Raw genomic sequence first — 24,200 nt, 5'->3', positions numbered from 1 at the left:
TCCAGGTGAGGAGCAACTTCTTTMCTGTTAGGGTGACAGAGCAGTGGAACAGGCTGCCCAGGGAGGTTGTGGAGTCTCCTTCTCCGGAGGTCTTCAAAACCCGCCTGGATGCCACCCTGTGCCACATGCTGTAGGTGTGCCTGCTTGAGCAGGAAGGTTGGACTAGATGATCTGTAGAGAATTCTTAAATATTCTGTGAATAGGACGCTTGTGTGCACTGCCTATGTATTTTTTATATATATATATATATATAGTGTTTAGGATTTGCTTTAAGAATGGTTTAAATTCCCTTTTTCTTCTTATGGTTGCTAATAACCATATTGTAACCTTTTTTTTCCTGCTCCTTTCTCCTCTCCCTAGCCCCTCTTTTCCTCTCTTGTTTTACATCTCAGTGTGTGAACTATTAAAAGCTGAAAGTTGGTCATCGAGCAAAATTATTTTGTGTAGACTTATATATAGGGCAGGCTGTATTTTGCACATTTTTACTCCTTTTTGGGTATCTACTCAGTCTAGATCTGCTTGTTAGCAAGCAATGGATTTTTACTTTTTTTTTTTAAGCTTCTAATTTGATAAATTTTGGAATGTATTCACCCTGATGTGATCTTAAGACTTCTCAGCAAACATTTCTTGCAAACAGCTCTACTTTTTCTTTAAAAAATAAAGTGTAGAGAGGCACAGAAGAATTTCATGCACTGGAAAAGATGCAATTAAGTGTTACGGTATTGTGTGAATGTACATTCCTGAGTATTGTTTCACTACTGAATTAGGCATATAACTAGTATTACTGTGAAACTGGATACTACTTCAAGTTTTGATACAATCAAAAATCTAATATAGAAAGGTCAACCTTTTAAAATTTCAAGGAAAAAAAGTGATCTAGAAATGGCTGTTTGAAGATGGAAGTTGATATATTTAATTTTTTAAGGAGTTTCTTTACAGATAAGAAACTTACATTGCATAAATATATCATGTTGAAATTTTAGTAGTCTTAAGAATAATCTCAAGTATTACATAGGTACAGAAGTAGTGTAAAGTAAAAGGAAAGCATATGCAACATAGCTTATATAAGGATAAAAGGTATTTTGCATCAAGATAGCAGTATATAGCTCATTAGTGCATTAGAAAACACTACAGGTGGAAGACATTATTTGGGCTTTTCACAAGGAAAGGGTTAGCAGAAAGAGAAGGAAGTCAAATGGCCCCAGAAATCATGTTTTATGGACAGATTGATAGGGTGATATGGTTAGTTCTGGCATCTTGACTACTGTGTCTCCCTGTCCTTTAATTCATGTTCATGCAGAGGTTGAAATTTGCATAAATCAGAAGCCTTCAGATTTAGGCAGCAWTTCTGTCCTATGGAAATTCAGAATAAGATTGTTTTTAAGTAGGAAAGATACTTAAATATCTGCTTTTAGCTGGATAGTATAAATAAAAATTCTGTATCAGAGCAGCATCTGGGCTTGTCATCTTGGATGTATTGCATTATTTACTACTTTTTTGCCCTGTGGAAATCCAGGGTCTCCAGGCTGCACTTGTGGAACTGTGGTGACCTTTGTGGAGTGGGCAGGAAAATGTGTTAGAAGATCAAAAACAAATTTGTGTCAAGTGTCTTGTATCCCCACCCCCAGCTTTCCCCAGAGACATAATTATTAACATCAAATCATTAAGAATGCTAATTATAGACTGGATATTCAGATTTTATCTGTTAAAAGTAGTCAGAATATATATTTTTAAGTTGGTCTTGACCATATTTTCCTTAGTTATGAATTGAATGGCTTGTTAATGTCTTTGTGATATTTTAAGTTTTTTTTATTTCTTAGTTTTCTAAGAGGGCAGAAAAAGTTGAGTGRAAGTGTTGTTACATACCATAATACAACCTTTAAATTCTATTTTGATGCCTTCCAGCAGTGAGGGAAAAGCTGAAATTTAATATTTGAAATAGAGCAACTAAAATGCTCTGAAATTGTCCTTACAGAAGGAAGTAACAGCATAGGGCAAAATAATGTCATCTTTATTTCCTTTCATCTATAATATGATGTTTTAAAGGAGAAAAACTGCATCTTTGTCACTTCCACACTTGAGAAGTGTTCTTTATTCCTTTGCATGCTTTTCCCTTTTTTGCTGCAGAAGTGGGTTTGTTCAGCCTCTAAAATAGTAACAGACCAGAAGTAAGAATTCTGCAAAACTCTTGTGACTTCACTCTTTTGTATTAATTTGTACCAGTATTGTGGCCATCCTACTTACAAGAGATGCATCACGTTAATGTGGATGTACAAGAAGTTTCAAGTTACTGCAGATATGTGGACCTTTGAAATAGTCATCTTAAAGTTTTAAAACAAAGCTTCAGAAATGAATAGCTTCTAAACCTAGCCTGGGAATTTTCCTGAGAACAGTCACAAACCCCATCTACTTAAGTGCAAACATAGTGTGATTATCACTTGGGGGGGGRAAAAAAAAAGGAAGGGGGGGTTGGGTGGACTGTGCTATAGAAAGTTTTTGTTTGTTTTTTGTTTTGTACAATGTATGTTAAACTCCTGAAGCAGCAATTAAATATTCTGGTGAAGAGTTTAATTTCTAAAAGTTGATGTGTTTTCATGCATAATCCTCATCTTTTGCCACTGCCTCTGACTTGTATGTGCAGGTCACTGTGAATTAGAAAGCTCCTATGAGCTCATCAAGGTAGGAAGAGTTGCAGAGAAGAGGCATACATTTTAAGACTTAACTGTTAAGACACTTCTTCCTTGCTTTTCATTTGAAATTGGTTAACTGTGAGGAGAAAGGAAAAAAGGCCTTTTGATGGGAGAAGTCAAGGGAATTTGCCCTTCAATTTTAGGGGTAGGGCTCTRATGGAGATGTTGAGTGACCAGAATCTGATGGCACTGTGGACCTGCTGGGATTTCCATCTGATAGCATGTCTGCCTTTGGACCTGCTCATCTTCCCAGGAAGCCAGTGCTGCTATGAAAAGGGGAGAGGGGAAGTTTCCTTAACCATGGCTTCTTCTCTGAAGATCAGACCCTGTTGCCTAATCTCACTGCAGGACCTTGTAGCACTGCAGGAACTCCGGGACAGGGGGCAATGTCTTTTAGCTGTAGTCCCCTTCAGGAAATGGAGCAGGGGAGGAGTTGATGCTTCCTTGAATCAGAAAGTTGTGGGAGTGGGGAGATGGTTTTTTCTTCTCTTTTAAATATTTCTTTAGAGTTGTAGTGTTCTGTTTTGCTGCTTATCTCTACTTGAAATGGCCGGAGAGCAGTGCAAGTGTGTAACACTAGGAGTACTAAAGGCAAAACTTTTATGGCTCCTAAACTAACCAATGAGATGGAAGTCAAACAGATGTGGGAGACAGAGCCATTTCAAGGGGAGCAGGGCCTTGAATTAAAAGTTGAATAATTAAAATTAAGTGTGAGTGTTGACTTTGAAACTCTCCTGGGTGTCAAGATGTACAGTCCTCAAGGTGCTAAATTCTTTAGAATCTTGGAGGTTTTGTCTTTTCCATTACTTGTAGCATGCTCAAGAGCACTGCAGATGCAGCTGTCTGTAGTATAAGAGCAAGAGTAAAATTTTGTTTTTCTATAATTTAAGATCTTCTAAATGGTGTTGCACAGTTCTACATATTGCTTCTCTTAAACAACAGTCTTCAAGTGTTGATGCAGTTGAGAATTGTTCTCAACTTATTTGAGATTTACTCCTTGGCTTAGACCTGAGAAAAGGCTTGTGCTTAAACTTGTCTTTTATTCAATTACATCTTAATAGACATAAGTGTATAAGAGTATTTATTTCACTTCAAAATCTTACGCTTCTAATAAAATCACTGAAGACAGTTCAGAGTAGTAGGTCATTGTATAGGACCAGYTTGAATCATTGAATACATAACTAAAATCTGGTCCGGCAGGGATGGTGATATCTCATTCCTGTATCTTGGTAATACCAATGAACGACATTTTACAAGCTAGACTTAGTTTTGGTGAACCACTGGGCAAGACAGACAACATTTAATTGACTTTTTTGCATCTAATAAATGTTTCTTCTTGTATAACTTAATTTTTTATAGTTCTTMCATCCTTTGTGCTTACTAATATTGCTTGCTGATGCTGTCTCACTATGTGTATGAACTTATGTTGTGTGATAGTGCCACACTTATGTTAAGTGATAATGTTGTAATGACCTGAATTTTCAAGAACATATGGTTTCTTTTAATCTCTTGTTTGAAGTAAATTCATCAGAATGCAGGTTTTTTTAATAGAGGAATGTTTCCAGGGGAATTTCTTTAGCTTTTCTGTATATCTTCCTCTTCTCCCATGTGAAGGACGCTCAAGAATTAGCCTATGCTTTTACTGGTGGCTCTTATATATTCTTTATATTGGTCCATTATTAAGCAACACTCTCACCATGCTGTATTTATGATGTTGCAAAACTGTTTGCTGCTAATTTAAGGGGAAAGAAATCAGCTTAARTCACTGCAGCATTACTTGGAGCATCCCACAGATTGTTTTAAGAATGCCAGCAAAGTGGACCATTAACAGTTTCTGAAGATTGTGTATATTCTCTGCAGATCTTTCTCTTTTCTTCCTAGTTGTATATTTTTACTCTTCTCTGCGATTTCTTACCTTCAGCAAATAACTAACCCTTCTGTCCTTTCAGTCTGGTCACGAGCACCACCRCATGCTTCTCCGGTAGTAGCCTTGTGCCTGTGCTGATGGCCATTTCTCCTTCAGCCTCCCAGCTGCTGCCTSCTTGTTGCCCACTTGGAAAAGGCAATGCTGTTCTAGCTGCCTCTTTTTTTCACCAGAAGTTTCTATGGGTGAACTTCTGTAGCACTGCCTATGAGGACGAATCCTTTCGCTAACATCCTGCATGATGGATCTTCATATCCATCTTCCACCTCTTCTTCCTGATTTTTATGGCCTTTGCAAAGGCCGAAGTATGTTAGTGTCAAGCAGCTATACCTCTTTACTGATGAGTATGAGAGCCAATGTGAAAATGCTTCTAACCTAGTTGCTTTAGAAGGAGACTGCGTACTGTAGACTACTCTTTCTACTTCTACAGTTGACTCTGCTTAATAATTTTGTAAGAAAAATTTTTGAGAGCACTTTGTTATCAGAAGATAAAGCACCCTTCAATTTTTATTTTTAAACTGGTATAACAGAGGTAATGACACARGTGACCAGATGTACGTGTGTAAGACTTTTAATGGACAAATGCTGTCTTACATTCATTGAAGGTGGCAGTGAATCTACTGACTGAAATACCTATTGATGATCAGACTTGGGTTTACAAGACCCGCCAAGCATGTAGCTGTTGTAGCAAGCAACAGATTCTCTTTGAACTTTGGAATTGTTAGTTAGCAGTCTGATCTGAAAAGCAGATGTGTACCAAATGCTCTCTGGCTGCCTGTACGTACCTTYGCCTGTAAAGAAGTTAGGGATGTTTTCCAGCAGCCCTTGCTTATGCTGAGTTCAACAGTCGCCTCAGATGAGCCTTAGAGTTAATATATAATATATTAACTCATATAATATATGAGCCTTCATATATTAATGAATACTATGTTCCTGAAGCCTTAAGTYTTAAAGTGATTTTTTTGTCCTTACTGCAATACTAGTTTGAAGAATTAACTCATCTTCTTAAAGATACTATTAAAGATACGTACTTTTCTCGATGTGTTCTATTTCCAAAGCAGGACTGGACTAGTAGCAAATGTGCAGTAACTTGATCAAGTTTAGTGCTCAATACACTTTTTTCAATATGGCTCCATTCTTTTATTGAATAAACAAACATAGTATTGAACAAACAAGTGTATTTCATATATGAAAACTGGTGTGAAACTGTTAAGCCAAAATGGTAGGGGATGTATAGAAGTGGATGAGATGGCGTTCAAAATGTAAAACAGATGGTTGGGGGCYTTGACCACAGCTCTGATGAATAAGGTCTCACCCATCCTATGCTCCTGGGTTGTTAATGGTGGCTGAGTGGTTTTGCCTGTTATGTTACCTCATCTCAATCCTGTCTTTGACTTGGTGCTGCTAGGATCCAAGTTTGTTACAGCTTTTCATTCTACATAAATACTTACATCTTACATGATGAAATAAATTGCTGGGTTTTTTTGTTTGTGTGTTCTTTTGTTGCCATTGTTTTGGGTTTTTTTTTGTGTGTGTGTAGTGGAAACTGATAACAGACAAATGCAATTAATCCTTATCAGTGACTGTTACCTCCCCTCTTAATCATGCTAAATGCACRCTTTGGATTTTTCTAATCTGCTAACAGGGTTTACAGGGCAAGAAGGCTAGATWGGATTTCCATTAATCTCAAACTGTGTCAACACAGGCAGGAGTCTTTCCTTTTCCTACCTGTATTGTGGCTGTATTTAACATCTGAACTATTTGTAATCAGCTGCAAATGGCCCATTAGGATTGGTATCCTCCTAGCACACTGTTCACTTAAAATCCAACTGGGTTTGCCTTAACCTTTTGTTTAAAGGAGTTGGGGGTGGGTAGGAGTAGTTTGCTTGGAAACAAGTACCCTTATGAAGAACTACCTGTTGCATTCCTAATTATGGGACAGGTTACTTGACTGTTGCCGTTTGTATGTCAACTCATATACTTTAGCAGAACTACTGCAAAACTGAACACAATCTGTGCAAGATTTTAGTTAACTTTTAAGAACATAGTAGTATTTAACAGAAGGAGTTGTCTAGCAAAGTGGTTGGTCTCAAGTTCTGTGTTTTGTGGGCTGCAGAAGGCAGGTAAGGGGAGTTACGTTTTCATCAGTGCACGATCATCTTACACACTAATGGAAAGATCTACCCTTTGCATTTCATTCTTTTGCTCTTCCCTCAGCCTTGCAAATGTGAAAAAAAATGTGCTATGGTTCCTTTTAGGTATGGTATGATTCTTGTGATAGCTTTCAGGCTGGGGTTAATTAGATTGTGCTATCTTTTAAATCCCCTCTTTAAAGTAAGCATCGTATATCATGCAAGAAGTGTAACTTTTGAACCGATTTTGGACAGATTAGATTGGAATTGCCTAAAACTCAATTAAGCCACACTGCATGGACGTGCTGGGAATACTAATAAGTAACGATTACTGTAAATTTGTACGAACTGATTTGTTGCATTCTCTTGCTAATCTAACGTACGGTACTTTTTGTGTCCATATTGCAGACGGCAACTCCAAACTAACATGGCAGTCAGACTGTGTGATGTGGCTTCTCTGCTTAGAAGTGGTTCGTGGGCAGCAGAGCCTTGGACTGGGGTCTGTGGGATTTTTCTTAAATTCTGTAGGCTACTTTAAAAAAAAAAAAAAAAAAAAAGAAAAGAAAGAAAACAAAAACATGCTAATAGTGCTGAGGCCATACCAAACTCCTTAAGTTTTCATTCGGCACTTGATAACTCCGCTCATTAGAAGTTGTAGGTTGTGTCCCTACTTGGTCAGGGCCTAGAGCACGCTGGTGTATCATGACAACTTTTCCCTCTAATGTGGTGATCTCCTGTAGAAATTAAACTGCAGTGGTTTGCCTTTCTTCTAATGTCAATCTATATTCAGTGCTAATTCAAAACACTCAATGGATAATCGAAGAGCAGCATTGTACTAAAATGGTTTTGGTATGGTCTGAATACTAATTTGCAGTAACTTTAAAAACCTGTGTATGCTGTGTATTTTTGATTTTTACTATTTTTAAAACTATGCTTACACTCTTTATTCTAAGAAACTGTTTGAAAAATTGTAGATTTATCGCTTAAGCTATGTCTAGATAAAAATGTGATAACTGCCAAAGATGTGGTTTATTTTGTGAATTTTCTGTTGTATTCAACCTATCAATGGAAATATGCATTATTTGTAATTTGTAGTTATTAGTATCACTTTATTCAGACCAGATGGCTTTATAGCTGAGAAGTGCTGTAATTTCAGCACACCCAGGCTACTGCAGCTGTTCACTTGAGTGTTGGCTTACAATTTCATTCTTGCCACCTGAACATCAAAATGAATGTGCAATTAAGTGGGGATTGTTTGTTGTCCTTGTTAAAGCCTGCTAATCTTATTCAATGAACACTTTCCTTTTTTTTTTTTTTTCTTTTTATGTAATCATAGAGAACTTCAGTTAGAGCTCAGCATTAGCAGCTTCCAGATCTGCTAGAGAAACTAGTGTTTTGAGAGAGGGGAAAAAAAAAAAGATTCTCAGCTTTGCAGCAGACTTGATTGGTCACAGTGCCAGGTGCAGATTACTACAGGAAGGCTGTAGCTCTCCCAGCTATTCAGGAAAACTGGATCACAAGCTAATATAAAAAGCTCCTAATAGTCCAAATAGATATCTTCCCTTTCTCTTTTTGTACTGCAGTAGTTTCTTGGAGAATATATCCACATGCAAAACATACAAATGTCACTTGAAGAATGTTTGAAATAGTTCAAGTCACTTGAGCCAACCCCTATCTAATGTTTTTAGGAAAGTTACTAAAATTCAGATTTTTAGATGCTGAATATAGTTTTCTTTATCTGTTTAGGAATGCATTAATTGGTTATTCCTCTCTGGAAAGGGGAGTTAGATAAAATCTAGAACCCTTCCAACTTAAATTATTCCATAACTTTTTGGGATAGGCTTTTCCATGTGAGAAAAGTCGGTCTAGAGCCTTAACTGTGAAGTTGACTTAAAGTTACTGGATTCCTTTTTAAATAAACTGTCTTCATCAGTCTTGCTTCTGTATTGAAGTGTCCATCAGTGGATGACAAATCTACAGATTTTTCTGTTGTCAGTTGTCCTTTATAGCTTGTCTCTAACTGGGTAGGCTAAGTCTTGAGTATTTGGTTACCATTAAAAAGCTGTTGTGTTTGCCAGCCACTACCATTCAGTGAGAATCTGAGATCTCAAGAGTGCCTCTTCATCTGGAAATCCTGGGAATATGTCGAAATGACTGCTACTATATCTGCCAAACATTCAGTTGTTTCGTGATGAACTATAGKAGTTCTTAGATGATCTCACTCACTTTGATGTAAAACAGTAAATCAAATAGAATATTAAGTTCAACTGATTTGGGTTGGTGGGGAAGGGAAGAAGAAATGAAACCCGTTACACTTCAATTTAATCAAACATGAAATGCATTAAAAACTGTTTCCAATCAGTGTAGGCAGTGTATTGACTGAAGGGTTGTCAAGGAAGAATGCTTTCCATCAAAGCACATTCATTTAGTTCTCTAAAGCATCTGTTAAATCATTAATATTGCTGTCTGGTTTCAAAGTTTACCAGGAATATACTTAAGATAAAGTTAGCATCCTAATTAAATAATTTAGGTAACTATTAAAGTAACTAGTTTAATAGTTAAAGTTATCTTTTTTGATAATAATGCCAAAACTCATTTTSAAACTACATGTCACTTCAGTTCTTGGTTGTATATTAACAGTACTGATTAACCTTGTGTGAAAACTTCTATATCAGAAAAACGAGGATGCCCCTAAATGAAGTAGTTGTGAGGAAGGCAGAAATCAAATTTTGACTGTTGATTTTTTTTATATATAACTGCTCAGAGATATTCTTRGTGACAACTTTATTTGCTTATATGTCTTTTGGTCTTGACTAACAAGTTTTTTTCTTTTTTTTTTTCTTTACATGTAGAGAATATATTAAGCACTGCATATCAAAATAGGAATTTTGATGGTTCCTATTTTCTGTGTTTTTTAGCAGGTAATTGCTGCCATGGAAACACAACTGTCTAATGGACCAACATGCAATAACACAGCCAATGGTTCAACTGCCATAAACAACTGCTCATCACCAGTTGATTTGGGGAATGCAGAAGACAGCAAGACCAATCTAATCGTCAACTACCTTCCACAGAACATGACACAGGAGGAGCTGAAGAGTCTGTTTGGCAGCATTGGTGAGATTGAGTCCTGCAAGCTCGTAAGAGACAAAATAACAGGTATGTTGGTCCCATGGCTTTATTTCTCCCCCATCTACAGCTCTTTCACCAATACTAAATTTTCAGCTGGTATTTTACAGTTTTCTAGGTYGTGTAGTAAAACAATACAAGAGATGTCACTGTGCTGAAGGAATTTAGCTGTATTACAGCATGGATTATACACACAAAATAAATTGTTTATATTTGCATTTCATCCTGGTTAATGTGCGCACTACAAATGCTAAAAGTCTTTAAATTCTCTGGACTAGACAATCTGAGTCTTTAGAAAGAAGACTTAAACTTTCAGAAGAAGGTAATTATATGAAATTTGCTTGAGTTAACTCTTCTGACACTCCAACTTTATCTTCAGCTGATACAAAACTAACTTTATAAAGGATGGGAATGAAAATTATATTTTGGGGAAAAGGATGGCAAGTGAAACAGCTTTACACTGCAGCTTTTAAGTCAATTTCCCTCAGAATGCACATTTTCTGTCAGAATGCAAGTATGAACTGCAGAATGAGCAGCAGTGCATCATGTCTTGTAGTAGCAGTTTAACAGCTGTAGCACAGGTCACTTATGTTTATTAAAATTGCATTAACTATCCGATGAATGCCTATGATCAAGGAGAGTGAAAGGACAGATGACAGAAATTGTTTTGTATCTCATTTCCAATTTTCAACCCTTAAGCTCTGTCATATTGAAAAAAGATTGGCATACACCTTATGTTGACCATTGCTTGTTAACTGTACAGAAACACTGACTCTTGGCTTGGTACATACTTCAGATTTTGAGTTTTGAGGAATATATATTTTATGTTCTGGGTTACAGCTCCTGAATGTGCTGCTTAGCTTCAGTGTTTAAAGCTGCCCTTCAAGGCTGTCTGTTTTTCATGTTTTGATCTAAGAGAAGAACTATTACAGAAAGCTAGTGGCAGATGAGTATTTTTCATGCACTAAAAATCTTTCTACTGTGCTTCAGTGTTCCTAGAGCAAAGCAATGAGTAGAAAGATAAAACCTGTAGTTTAAACGTGTTTTATGCAGTTYTGACATCTTCTGGACAGTTTCGTTCATGTTAGTGGACTGGGTATATTGCAGATCTGTGCTCCCAACAGAGCGTAGGAAATAGCAAAGCCTGAAGATTAAAGAGCTTCTGGGCATCTTCACTGCAGAACCCAGGACTTTGCTCTTCGGTGGCTTGCAGCATCTCCTTTCTTCTCTTATATTGGGTACTATGATTGCTAGCAAGGCAATGGGAAGCTGTATTCATATCCATGTACTGCTAAGACATGGTTAGGCAAAGTATCGATTTGACACTTGGATATTTTTCAGAAGTAATCTTTTTGAAGATGCTTTCTTTTTTTCTGTCATCACTCTCTCTGTCCTCAGGAGGCAATGATTTTATCGTATCTCATCAGTTTTACTTGTGTTTTGGTGTGAGAAGGTCCTGTTCTACAGAAAGGGGACGTTAGGCCTTCACTCATGACTTTAGGTCTCAGCTGTTGTTCTCCAGACAGTTCTGTATCTCAAGGCACAAATTGGATTGTTGGACAGGTTTCAGTCCTTGATCTCTTACAGTTTAACTCTGGGCAATTTTAACTACTYTTCTAAGGATTCCTAAAGAAAAGGAGAAATGCATGTTCAAGCTTGTTCCAAGATCGCCAGAATGGGATTCAGTTGAAGTCTCTTCAGCTGACTATTCAACCACACATAGTGTGGTGTGTGTGTTTTGCTATGGTGTGGTGCTGGTTCTTATTTTTAACTTAACACTTTTTTTAAAATTTTTTCCTCCAAACAGAGTAATCTTCTTAAAAGGAATGATGTCCTAATGAATTGTGGGCCATGCTTCCTGCTGTTTTCTTATTTCAGTTAATGGTTGCTGCTTTGCTTTTAAGATAGTGGCTGGTGAAGTGGTTAAATCCATAAAGTACCTGGCTCCAGCAGCTTTGCCTTGGCCACCGAAACAGGTACCTGTGGTCCTTGTGGACAGGCACTGAGCTCTACCGRAACTTGTGACAGGGTATGCCTTTCACTACAGGAAATACTCAATGTGGGTTGTATTACCAGTTTTGGTAGTGTTTTCATTTTTTTTCTTCTAAAGAGGGGAAACTGATTTAATGAATATCTTAGTTTCCAACAATAGTTATAGTCCTTTGCAATATTTGATAATTACATAAGTAAACTGCATAAAGTTTTTATCCCCTTATTCCTCATTTAATAGCTCATTTGTGAAGAAGGTTGGAGTGCAGAAAGGACAGACCCATCTCTTTTTTTTTCTACTGGTCATCTCAGAGCATGCAGTGCACTGCCCCAACTTGCTGCTGGGTACCTTTTGTACCTGAAGTGGAAAATGCTTGCTCACATAATGGCAAAACATGACAGTCTTCTTGGCATGAGTTTGTTTCCTGCTGTATTTCTAGAATGTAGAGAAATCAAATCATAATGCTAATCAAGACTGTAAAATGCGCTGTGCAATTAGCTTCTTCATCTGTAGAACCCTATAAACAAAATCAGCACCTGAGAGGTCGGGAATGGGTTAGCACCTAACTTCACCTGCAAATCAAATAATTTATCTGAAGTAGTCAACTGGTTTGTTGTCTACGTGAAGTTTGGAAAGTTTTTGWTGTGATTATAGTGTATTTTCAAGGTGCAGATGCTTACTTATTCTGATCTTATATAATTACGGAAAATAAGTTTCAAATTCACTTTTAATGAAGTTTTAATTATAAAATTGCTTTTTTATYTCTCACAAGCTATATACGTCCTTCCTTTGGTTTAAGCTTTAGAAGCCTATATTCTCTGACACCCTAAGATGGGTCTATTTTGCAGCTGTTTAGGAATGCAAGAGATGGTGGTTTCTGATAGAAGACATATCTTACCTTAATATGGCAAAGTGAATTTTGTAGAATAGCTTTTCTGAAATCTGATTAGGTAAAATCACAGTGAATGTGATGGTGTTATTAAGAAGACTGGGCTTCCTAATGTCAGCTCTTCTTATACAGAATTTATAGAGAAATCAGTTTTGTATCTGGAAAAYAAATGTTTAAGAAAAGTAGAAGAACTTGTGTTACTTGAGGTTTTTACTTCTTTGACACTTGCCCATGAGTGCTTCTGGACCTGCTATCATTGTGGATACTCTTTAAAGGAATCCACTGTCTCACTTCTGAGAACAGTTGAAATCTTATTTCATGAATTTGGGAGAAGGTCTTCATCTTCAAATTGCCTGTTGGTCTCTTATTGCATATGTTTAGAAGTTACACAAATCTCTCTAACCAAAACTGAACTTTCTTGTTGACAGGTCACTTTTTTCCTGTCTCTCTTTTCATTAGAGCATTCTTGAATCAGTAACACTATATATGGAGTTATTTTAAGTTTGCAGTTTGCTATACAAGCCTGTGTTACCTGGAAGATGAGGTCAAATACRCTTACAAGTCAGCCTAGAATGGTGTTTCACAGCAGTAGACCCAYTCAGTGCTGTTAATGACGGGTTCCAGTTAGCGCAAGGAGCTTGCTGCTCCCCACCTAACTATTTGCCTTTTTATATCCTTATCTACTGACATGTTGCCTTTCCGCATATCAAGGGATATGCTTACTTCAGGGCATTCTTGCTGATSATTAGTACCTGAACTTGTTCCATAGACCTGATCTCACAACTTATCTGTTGAACCTCACTGCTGGCTGGAAGCCTGGTCCTCCTGGCCACCCTCCTCCAAAAAAACTTGCTGCTATTTGGCTGATGGCCAGTGCATGTGGTGATGATTCTTCATGGTCAAATCTATAGTCTTTCAGCATCAAGGGTTTTTTTTTGTGTTTTATTATGTGGCCCTTAATTTCCATTGACTTTAATGGCCTAAACACTAGTGATGAGCAGGTGTGAGGGGAAGGGTTCRTATTTCTTTCTCTCCAGTCTAGAAACAGTTGTAGTCTGTCTTACCTTCTGTAATTCTGCATGTTTCTGCATATTTGTCTTGTTTAATTCTGCGTCTTGCCTTCTGCAGATGCTCATTTCCCACAGGCTCAGAATTGTTGTCCTGTGACTGTTCTGTTGGTCACAGACTGGATGTAAAATGCAGTAAGCAAATCAGCAGGTGTCTAGGACTACGCTTTTGTAAAGAGTGCCTGAAAGTTGAGTGTTTACAGAAAACTGGTGCAGCTGTAGCCAGTATGCTTGGACTTAATGTCTGCACARAAATAGTTCTTAATTGCTAATACTTAAGTGGCTTGTGTTTGTTCTCTATATTGTTTTCCCTGAAGAGCCATGGTAACATGCAGAGGATTCTGAGTTATTTGCAGCAGAAAATGGAAGAGTTGTGTTGACTTCAAAATGATGTTGTCGAAGGAGTTGAGCTTTATCACATTAAGTGTTACAGCAGTAATAGTTACGGTAATTTTGATCATAGTTGAGTGCATGCTCTGAGATCACAAATATTTACAGTTAACTGTGCAGTATCTGACGTAGCGTAGAGACTTGGTGTGTTGAAGCAAGGAGGAAGTGTGACAGCAGGGAGTTGGCTTCTTTAGCTGGTGATTGGAATATTGTTCATTTGTTTGGATTGCAAGAATAACYCTGAACAAATGAGCCTTTGACGACTTTGAAGGTGCATGGATCCAGAGCAGTTTTGCTGAAAGCTGACTCAAGTGTGCGTGCGTGTTTATCTTGTAAGTCAGTGTCTCTTCTCTAACTAGGAGCATTACTGTTTAACGTCACCAGAAGGGATATAATGGAATTTACTGTACCGTTTCATAATAAACTGCCCCATTTTKTGTATATGCTGGTAAAGGTGATTCATGCGGACAGGTGGGAATGAAGTAACTTGTTTTATTGTACGCTGTTCAAAGGTGTTCTTTGTTCTTCCGAAAGTGTCCACTCTTTTGTAGGCAGACACAATTTTCAGAAAGTTGTGGCTTACAGAAGTTTCTAGGCTGCATTTTTCTCTTTTTTTTCCCAAATATAAGGATAGTTAAAAGAATGATTTGACTTAATTTCTTCAGAGGCTGTTTTGGAACTCAGTTACTACTTAAACAGCTCATACCACTGACAGTGAGGTGAAAACAAACTATTTTTAAAATGGTTAAATTGCTTATTCAGCTGCATTTTAACCTGATTTAATGAGTTGATCTTATGACTGTATCTTCATACAAAGCATAAGCATATWCTTAAACTTCTCTAAAACTGGGTCATTTGTAAGACTAAATGTGACTTGGAAGCTTTCTGAATGTACAGTATCAAAACAGCCATCTTGATTAAATCATTTTGTTTTTCATCAGCATGGTGCTTTCTGGTGGGATTGATGCAATGTACGTATTTTCTCTGGCACTTTTCTGTAGGCAGAGATTAAATTGACTCTTATTGAGGTGATGGCAGTGGTTTTCAAGAATCCAAGGGCACAGTGCCCAAGCTGTTGGCACTCCTCTGCTGATATGAGTTACCTCTATGTTTTTAGCAATGTTAGTGCTTTTTGTTCACACCTTTGAAATCCCCAGGTTGACYGTGTGACGTATTTCCTCTTAGGTGCTTATAGGAATATAATTCTCTGATTTATATSCCAGTGATTCTCCACAACAGGCTGCCCAGGGAGGCTGTGGAGTCTCCTTCTCTGGAGATCTTCCCAACCCGCCTGGATGCCGCCCTGTACTCTGGGTGTCCCTGCAGGGATTTGGGCTAGATAAGCTCYAGAGGTCCCTTCCAACTTCAAACATTCTGTGATTCTAGGTCAGCTTCTGTAAATAACTGTGAATTACAGTGCAAATTTTTACAAGACCTCAAATAATCGGGTTGTTTTTTTTAATAGGCCACTAATTCACTCAGCATGTGAGGTTAGTGCCAAGTATTTCTCGTARCTCTCTGTTTAAAGTCTGTGTTGCTGCAGCTAGTGGTGTTGTGAGCTTACACACTCTGAAGCCTTTTTCCTCTAGGGATGTCATGTAGATTTGGTGGGACTATTTTCCCTATGGAAAGCAGATATTTACTTTTCATCACTATAAGCAGTGTGGTAAAGCACATGAAACTTCCTTCAGTGGCTGGTCCTAACACAGAACTACGACCAAAACAAAAGGACTTGTCATTTGGTCTCTTTTCTGTCTTTTAGTGTCCAGTTCTACTGAAGATGAAAGTAGCCTTATTTTTTGCTGCTCTGTGGTACAACTCTTTCAATTGCTAGATAGATATATATATATAGATATATAGTGTATATATCTATATACACACACATATATCTATATATACACACATAGATATATATGGTTATGCCACAGACCTCTTAATGCATTTGAGTCCTGGTGTTGCTTTGTAATGATTTGTAATGATGAAGTCTTTTATCTATAGCAAGATGTGGTTGCTACTGGCTGTATCATTTTTATTTTTGTTTTCCCCCACCCCCACATTACTCCTTCCAAATAATTTTGCTGTGTTACTATAGGGATTACTTCATGGATTGAACCTGCAGTGCATTTCTGCAAAGAAAAGTTGGCTTTTCTCAGCGTAGCATCTCCCTGTGCTTATTTACCAACTGCAGTGACAGATGGCTTTGTTTTCTACTACCTAGCACTCCAGCTTAGTGGTTCTTGCATATTAAATACTGCTATAAAAATCAAAAAGAAGAGTACTTCTAGCTGTTGGGAAGGACATGATTTTATGGCCCCTTAGGGCGCTTAGGGCCCTAACTGGCCCTAGCCTGAATGTTGGTTGTGTGATAAGAGATTAAAATAATTCATGTATTGTTTTGCTGTGTTTCTTTTGATGTGTTTTTGCTGTTTAAAAGTTAACTGTTACAAAATGTCTTTTAAAAACACAAAACAAAATGGTTTTTAGCAAGCAAATTTTTGACCCTGACATATTTCAGGATCTACTTGTCTTTCAAAACTCTTCATTTAAGCAACATATTAAAAACCCAAAATGAAAGAAAATTCAAACAACAGCGACAATATATGTTAAAGATGGAAAGGAATTTTTGCTCTAGACAGTTCTATTTTTACTAGGGCATGCAGATACTTCCACRCTTCTGCCCACCTTTAAGATGACGAGAAGGTAGAACTGGACAGATCATTATGTGTTTCTGCTTGCTCTTGGGAAGGAGCAAGTTCTTGCTGGAACTTGTTAYTAGTTCACCACTAACTGTGGTGAACACTAAGGTAAGATAAGGTGACTGATGTCTAGCAAATATACTTAACTATGGGATCAGTTTTTTATCTAAACAGAATATTACAGACTTGTAGTATTGCTAGCTGGTTTGTAAGAAAGTGTGTTCCTTCTTCAGATTTCAAACAGTCTGTGGTTTTCTCCAGTCCTGTTTGTGAACACAAGAGAAGCCATAATTCAGCATAGGGCATTGGGAATCTTGCAGTGGCTATTAAAAAAGGCCTGTGTTTTGCTTCTCTGCAAAGGCATGCACTTGTACGTGCATTTGTTGCTTCCAGTTGTTTTTCTTGCCTGTTTCTCAGGTTATTTGCGTGTTTGGAGATACTGTACCTATGAGCAACCAATCCTCATTTGCTTTTTCTTCTTCCTTCCCCTTCCCTGACTTGCTGAATTTCTTGCTGAGGTTTATATCAATGACAGCATCTACTGCATCTCTTACTACTAAGTACCACTGTTGCCTTCTCTGGAAGCTAAATAGACCTTGTTTTCTGTATTTTGTGTAAGTAAGTCAGGAAAGACTTACAGGAAAGAAAGCTTTTGTTGGTGAAGTAGCGTGAATAGCAGAGGATGGTGGTAATCACTCCAGCATGAAGAGCCATGCAAAATGTAAGAGAACAGGGCTAACTTAGTGGGAGAATTGGCCCTGTCTGAGATTAAACTTACTTGTCTTCTTTAAAAACTCAGTTTATACCTCTAGTTGGTTGCTGCTTAATCATTAATTCAACTTATTCTGCCATGCAGTTGGACTGTCTATTTAACGTTCTGAACAATGATTTATCCTTCCTTCAGTCTTTTTGACTTCTTTTTTTCCAGATTGGGAGCAAGAGATGAAAGTTAAGAATATAATGAGGTATCAAAATTTAACTTACGAGATTTCTGTAAATGACTGTATGATAAACCTGTGGCCTAATAGCACAGTGATGTATGTGCTTATTGGTAAATAAAAGCCATCTACTTGAACCAAACTGCTTTTTAAGTGGAAATTGCCCAGTAAGTCATTCTGTTGCTTTAATTTAGCTGAAGCTGATTTCATTTTAAGACTTGAACTACATTTCACAGTTCTTCCAACTTTTTGAAATGTTAATTTGTGTTTAAATGGTGAGCAACTAATGCTGCTAGTATTTTGTCCTAATTCCTTTAGTTTCTATCACTAGAGACCAAAGCTATGTAGGTACAATCACAATTGAATTTAATGAATTACATACCCAGGTGTGCACTTCTAGCCTGATTCACTGTCAAAATAAAATGCTTTTGGTAACCTCTAGTGGCGTAGAGGTGTCTAGTGGTGATTCTTGAAGCTGCAGTAGCTTTTATTTTATTCTTTTTAAACAGTCAAATAATAAAACTGGCACTAGCAGCCTGGTTCATTCTTTACAAAAAGAAATAATTAAATTGCAGTTTGAAAGTATCACAGAGGCACATTACGGAACATGTGGATGTCTTGAAGTGCCAATATAGATAACTAGAAGGTTTGGGGGATTTGTAGATGTCTTAAACAGCTGTAAGAGGAATCCTCTATCAAAATATAGTCCTCTGACTTGTCAGCAGTACCACAGCCTTTAAGCACTTGTTGATTTTAGGTAGACTTAACATGGTGTCATGCTCTTCACAGCAGGTGGCTTAGACCTCACTGCCTGCTGTGCTAGTGACCTTGTTGTTCAGGTCCACTCTTCTTCTATTGAACGTACAGGAAACTTGTCGAAAAAAGTATGGGTCTAAAGGGATGAATTCAAAGGAGACCCTTGGGGTACAGACTTGTAATGTTAGGTTTCATGTAAATTTCTTTTAATGGCGTGTTTTTACCAGTATATGCAACATTAGGCTTTCTTCTGTTCTTCACTTTTRTACGTAAAGATCTATGAATTTGATTTTTAGTGCTGTTTAGAAAGACTTGTTCTCATGGTGTTTTAGAAAGCAAATTTTAACTCGGAACAAGGTAACCTTACAATTTTAAACAGATTTATTCTCTGAATTTATGGAAAGAATGATTGTGAAATGAACATTTGCCTGACTGGTGACAGTTATGTTCAAGGATTAGGCCATCCACTTTCCATCATGGACTAGCTGTCAGGCCTTCAAAGGAATAAATCTGTTAAAGACATCATACATAGCTGATTTCCCCCCAAAATTCCCAAACTGTTATACTTGTGTAAGTTTGCAGACATTGAGTCTTTGCTCCTTAATATTATTTCTTAACTTTAGGAGTACMTTTATTTAATATGTGTTTTTTTGGAAACTTTTAATTTTTTAAGCATTCATTTTGTGTTGCTTTCCAACTCTTGCTGGTCTTATCCTTTAATTTTATTTTAGAAATATCTTTAGGAATGAAATGGAAAAAAAAACACATTTTCACTAAGGTCAGACTATTCAAAGTTGTGAGTTTTGAGTTTTCTTGAGCATATGAGAATACTTTAAAGTTTTGTCCTTGAATACAAAGTGAGTTTTCTTAGCTTTGTTTCCATTTACTTTCAGATATATTAATAATCAAATGTCAGTGTTACTTGTCTATTTTTGACTTCATTTATTTCTGTATTTCATTTTTATGTAGAATTTATATATTGGTATTAATATGAAATGAATAGTTTGGGGTTTTTGTTGTTTTTTTTGTTTTGGTTACCAAAATTAATATTGATAGCTTTTTCTCCAAAGCCTTGGACATACCTTCCTTTATCTCCTAAGGAGATCAGTAAGGGAGCAGGATGTAGAGAAACACGTCTTAAATCTGTTTTTATCCTTAAAGTAATCCTTTTCATCCTTAAAGTAATAAGTAAACTTGGGTCAGAAATCATTGTCTCATCTTTTTAGTAAAGTACATACCAAAAAAACTTTGGAAAGCTTAGCCACTTCTAGTTATTTGTTCTAAAAAAACACTTTTAGTTCTTATTTTTCAGTAGAAAAAATATCAGCTTAAATCCTTGTTTGTCTACTGAATTACTTACTGCATCTTACAAGAATATTTAAAAACTCCAGACRAGTGCAAGATGAGCTGGTTACTCTGGTAACTTCTCAACCAGTTCGGAGCATCCAAGGACTCCCTCGTGTGGTTGGTGTGCCAAGCTTTCAAAGGCATGYCATGCAGCAAAGCCTGGCACATAAATGCATCCCTGCCCTTGTCCCTTCAAAGACTACAATCAAATTAAGCTTGTAATCTTTTGCTCCATTTCTTCCAAAGTCCCTTTCATGTTTGGACTCAAAAATACCCAGCCGTTGCTTAATAACTTGCTGTTTAATTTGCATCGTCATATCTGGTAGTTGGGTAAGCTTTAAGGTTTTATAAAACTCAAAACTTAAAACATTAGTAGAAAAAAATATATTCTATTCACGCTCATGGTAAAGCACATAACAAAATTCTGAATACTTGGCAGTGATACACTTAGTGATAATAAAGCTAACCATTTTCCAACAAAACTCCTTCATCTGAAAGGAGTTTTGCCACAAGCTTGACTTTCACTTGTTTATACATAATTAGTGAATAAGAATCAATTAGTGTAATTAGTGAATGTGAATCTATAATCACACACCGAAGTTGTTTAAGTTTTGTTRTGCGTCTGTATGGCAAAGTTTGGTTATCAAACTGCTATTACATCATTAGAATAAAACTTCTGATATTTGTGGGTGTTGCTGTATTGCTGTGACACTTGATGATGCATCTAATGGTTTTAGTAGCTGAAGATTGAGGCTGTCACTTAAGTGAGCAGAAGTTAGAATTTTGACACAGTTCAGCTGTCCTAGCTTCCTCAAAGTGGTTAATACTATGTGTAACCTCACTGCTTTTTTCTGCATGTATGGTTTAGGCCAGTATAGATGACAATATCTTTTAAGAGATCCTGGTTTTAGTGTTTTATTTGCTAGGTCTGAGGCAGGAAGCATAACACTTGTGGAGTACCTCAGAATCAGGCAGAAAAATTTCTGTGGCCGATAGCATGTAGCTCAAAGAAATGCTTTAAATGGTGCTGTGGAATATCATAGCTTAAAAGATAGTAAGTTTGACGGAGATACTTCAGATAAATGCGCAGTTTTCAGAGTGATGAATGCTATTGCAAAACAGCTCTTTCTAAACTCCTTGAAAGCAATGGATTTTTTTTGTCTTATCAGTGCAAATAATGGCTCACAAAAATAAGAAACAAATCATKGTTTTCTTTAGAGTAAACTAAGTCTAGCAGTGTTTACTGTTCTGGCTCCTGGAACAAATAGTGTACTCCTGGTGTAAGAGGTCTCTCCCTTATGTAGGGATCTGGAAATGCTAGACTGTKGGTGTTAGGAAGATCTAAACATATAGTAGGAAAAATAGCAGAGGATCAGGGTGGGTAGCCTGGGGAGATGCTGGAGGGTTTCAGAACTGAATTGTTGAGAAAGAACTAGGCTGGCTGTCTTTGGGCAGGASTAAGCTGCACACTAGCATGCACTTAAACCTGAGGATTTGTTAATAACTGTTTGGACAAGTGCAGACTTCCCCTCTCATCACATCTTGTGGACCTTGAGACAAATGTCCACTCTGTATTTTTTAAGAATAGAAACAAGCCTGTGAAAAGATTAGGTAATTTCTTGTCTTTTGGTGAATGAAGTTAGTTGGTTAGGAAGAGGTACAAGTGAAGCAGAAGTTCCAGGCTACACATATTATTATTTGCTTTAGTTCTTGGTTTTAGATAACATTAATGGCATAAAATTACACAATAAAATGGCAGCATAGGTAGGATTGGAAGGAACCTCTGGAGATCATATATTCCAGCCCTCCAGTCAAGCAGGATTACCTRTGGCACATTACCCCGAACTTCTCCAAGGAAGAAGACTCCACAACTTCTCTGGGGGTTAACTTGATTCAGCATTTGGCTACTTTGGAGAAGTCACAGGAAAACTCTGAGAATTGCAGAATAAACATACTGATTAGTTCAAACTTGTATTGAATTGTGTTTGTATAACTTTGTACTTCTCTTATTTTCCACCGAGTTCAGTTAAGCCTCTTCATAAGAACTGGTCATAATTGGTCTCCTTTGAAGCTCTTGGGAAACCTATTTGCCTGCAGTGATATGGCTGTTTTTTGTGATGTCAAAAAAATARGTAATGTGAACAGAACAGTGGAAATCTCAAGGGATCTTTTATTAACCACTGCTGGAAACAGTGGTGTAACTTCATGGAAATCAAAATTTGTGGGAAAAATACTATTCTCATCAGCATTTGTGGCTGAAATATGCTTCTGTCTAGGAGATGACTGAAAGTAACACCAAAAGTTTGCGATTCTGTTTTATGAACTGAAATAAAAGMCATACACAGAAAGAGACATTCTTTTAAATTATGTGTGGGAGCGTAGGGTTTTTTTTGTTGTTGTTAGATCTGTTGACAGGAACTTCTGTTTCTCAGTGGGAGTAATGGAGGTGATAGTACAGAAGTTACTGTAATCAAATCAGTAAGGAAAAACTCAGGATAACTGAGTTCRCTTTCTGCTTTATGAACTGTTTAATATATACTATATAGCTGCTCAAAAAGAACTTAATAAATGAAAGTGCTTCTATATCTATAATAGCAATAAATGGTTTTGCTAAGTTTGATATAGGGTTCTTAACTTTCCTACTGCCCCAACTCCAAGGTAGTATTTCTAGTTAGTGTTTTGTGAATGAGAAATGCTGGTTGCTCTCAAGTGTTTTGACTTGCTCATTTCTTTTAGGCATCATTATTGTTCAATTAATTTTTAAAAAATAGGAATCAACAATATCTGTGCAATTCCTAGTGTACTTTCTGCTATATTAAGACTTCTTATGTGAACTTTGGTATTTTTGTACTTGTGCTTCATTACAAAATCTTAAAAGGAGTATGCTGAGGGCAGCTAGTTATGATGGTTTTCAAGTTGAAAGATGACATTTGTTTTAAGTTCTGAAGCGTTTAATGTTAGGTATGGGCAATAGTTCAGGAGGAGGTAATTAAAAAAAATTACTTCGTGACCATCCGATCTGAACTAGGGGTGCAAAAAGAACCTGAAAGTGGTGAGTGTTTATTCTGAAGATACTTCAGTGCTGCCCAATCACTTGTAGCTGTTGTTTTGAATATAGAAATAAAATTGGCTATTTTGAAGTAGTTTTTGAAATTTTGTGTGAGGGTCTATATTTGTAACTGTACTGTGTATTCTATGCTCTAAGTAAATATTCATAGAAAAGTTCAGCTTCAAAGATAACTTTCTTTTGGCTAAGAAATGGGAATTCTGTTCTTGAAGTCTGTATTAACCTTAAAGCTCTAATGTAGAATTTTGCCATTACATTATTTCACTCAGGTATGGAAGCTCAGAGATAATCAAGTGATATGTGTAGCAAGGGGTCTCTTGAAAGTCTTGCATCTCTGTATCTAATCACGGGACACATTTGAACTTATTTCTCATAAATATTTAAATCTTTCATTAAATAGGCTGTAGCTGTTTATGTATTGAACCTAGGGCAGTCCTTGGGAACAGAGAAAAGAGATAAAAAGCACTTATGTTGCTGGAAAAAAAAGTGTTACAAGCCGTTGAAAGTTTGATATGTGCAGTAGATAATGTTTTTAATATAAGCAAGTTTTGTTCAGCATGTCCATACAATTTTTAAACTTCTCTTATCTATTATGTAGTGTTGAAGAACCAATTATCACTTTACTTCCYTTTTTAATCAGGACAAAGCTTGGGCTATGGCTTTGTGAACTACGTGGATCCCAAGGATGCTGAGAAAGCTATCAACACCCTGAATGGATTGAGACTTCAAACTAAAACAATAAAAGTAAGTTGAGAGAATTATGCTTTAAAGGAAATATCTCAATTTCTTGATGAGAAAGATGATTTATTTCCAGTTTTCAAGTGGAGTTTAAGCATTTCATTAATATTAGTTGTGTAGGCTAGAACTTCACCACAGAGCAGGTTATTAGTTTGTCCTTATCATAAACAGACTTTAAATGTAAAGAGTTAGTTTCTGATTTAAGCTTTAGCTTTCTAGCTAGGTGATTTGTTAGCACTTCAGACAAGCTTGCAACAATTATATGCTATGCGATTGGTTATATGCAACATTGCATTTCTGGAAGTCTGGGCATACTGCACCATTTGCTGCTTTCTTATCAAAGAATATGTTTTTAAATGCTTTTTAGAATTACCTTTGGTGGCTTGTTTGTTTGAAAATTCCTTAAAAATAAGTGTCTGAAATAACTCGTCTGGCTGCAAAGAAATA

The 24,200-nt window shown here is 36.8% G+C and overlaps 1 protein-coding gene across 6 annotated transcripts in view; it reads left to right on the top strand.

Annotated features, from left to right (window-relative positions):
- Positions 1–24,200, top strand: part of ELAVL2 (ELAV like RNA binding protein 2) — a 62,840-nt gene that overhangs the window by 19,008 nt on the left and 19,632 nt on the right. For 3 of the 6 annotated variants that reach the window (XM_026046323.1, XM_026046321.1, XM_026046322.1), the window contains 3 exons: positions 7,155–7,245; positions 9,665–9,905; positions 23,656–23,759. In XM_026046323.1, coding sequence (XP_025902108.1) covers positions 7,174–7,245; positions 9,665–9,905; positions 23,656–23,759 — 417 coding nt within the window. In that variant the 5' untranslated portion in view covers positions 7,155–7,173. The remainder of the gene's footprint in view (positions 1–7,154; positions 7,246–9,664; positions 9,906–23,655; positions 23,760–24,200) is intronic. The other 3 variants (XM_026046326.1, XM_026046324.1, XM_026046327.1) reach the window with 2 other exon arrangements.

This window comes from Nothoprocta perdicaria, unplaced genomic scaffold (genome assembly GCF_003342845.1).
Source record: "Nothoprocta perdicaria isolate Ctin4 unplaced genomic scaffold, notPer1 scaffold_432, whole genome shotgun sequence".
Taxonomy (NCBI): Eukaryota; Metazoa; Chordata; class Aves; order Tinamiformes; family Tinamidae; genus Nothoprocta; species Nothoprocta perdicaria.
This window is presented reverse-complemented; position numbering and strand designations above follow the sequence as displayed.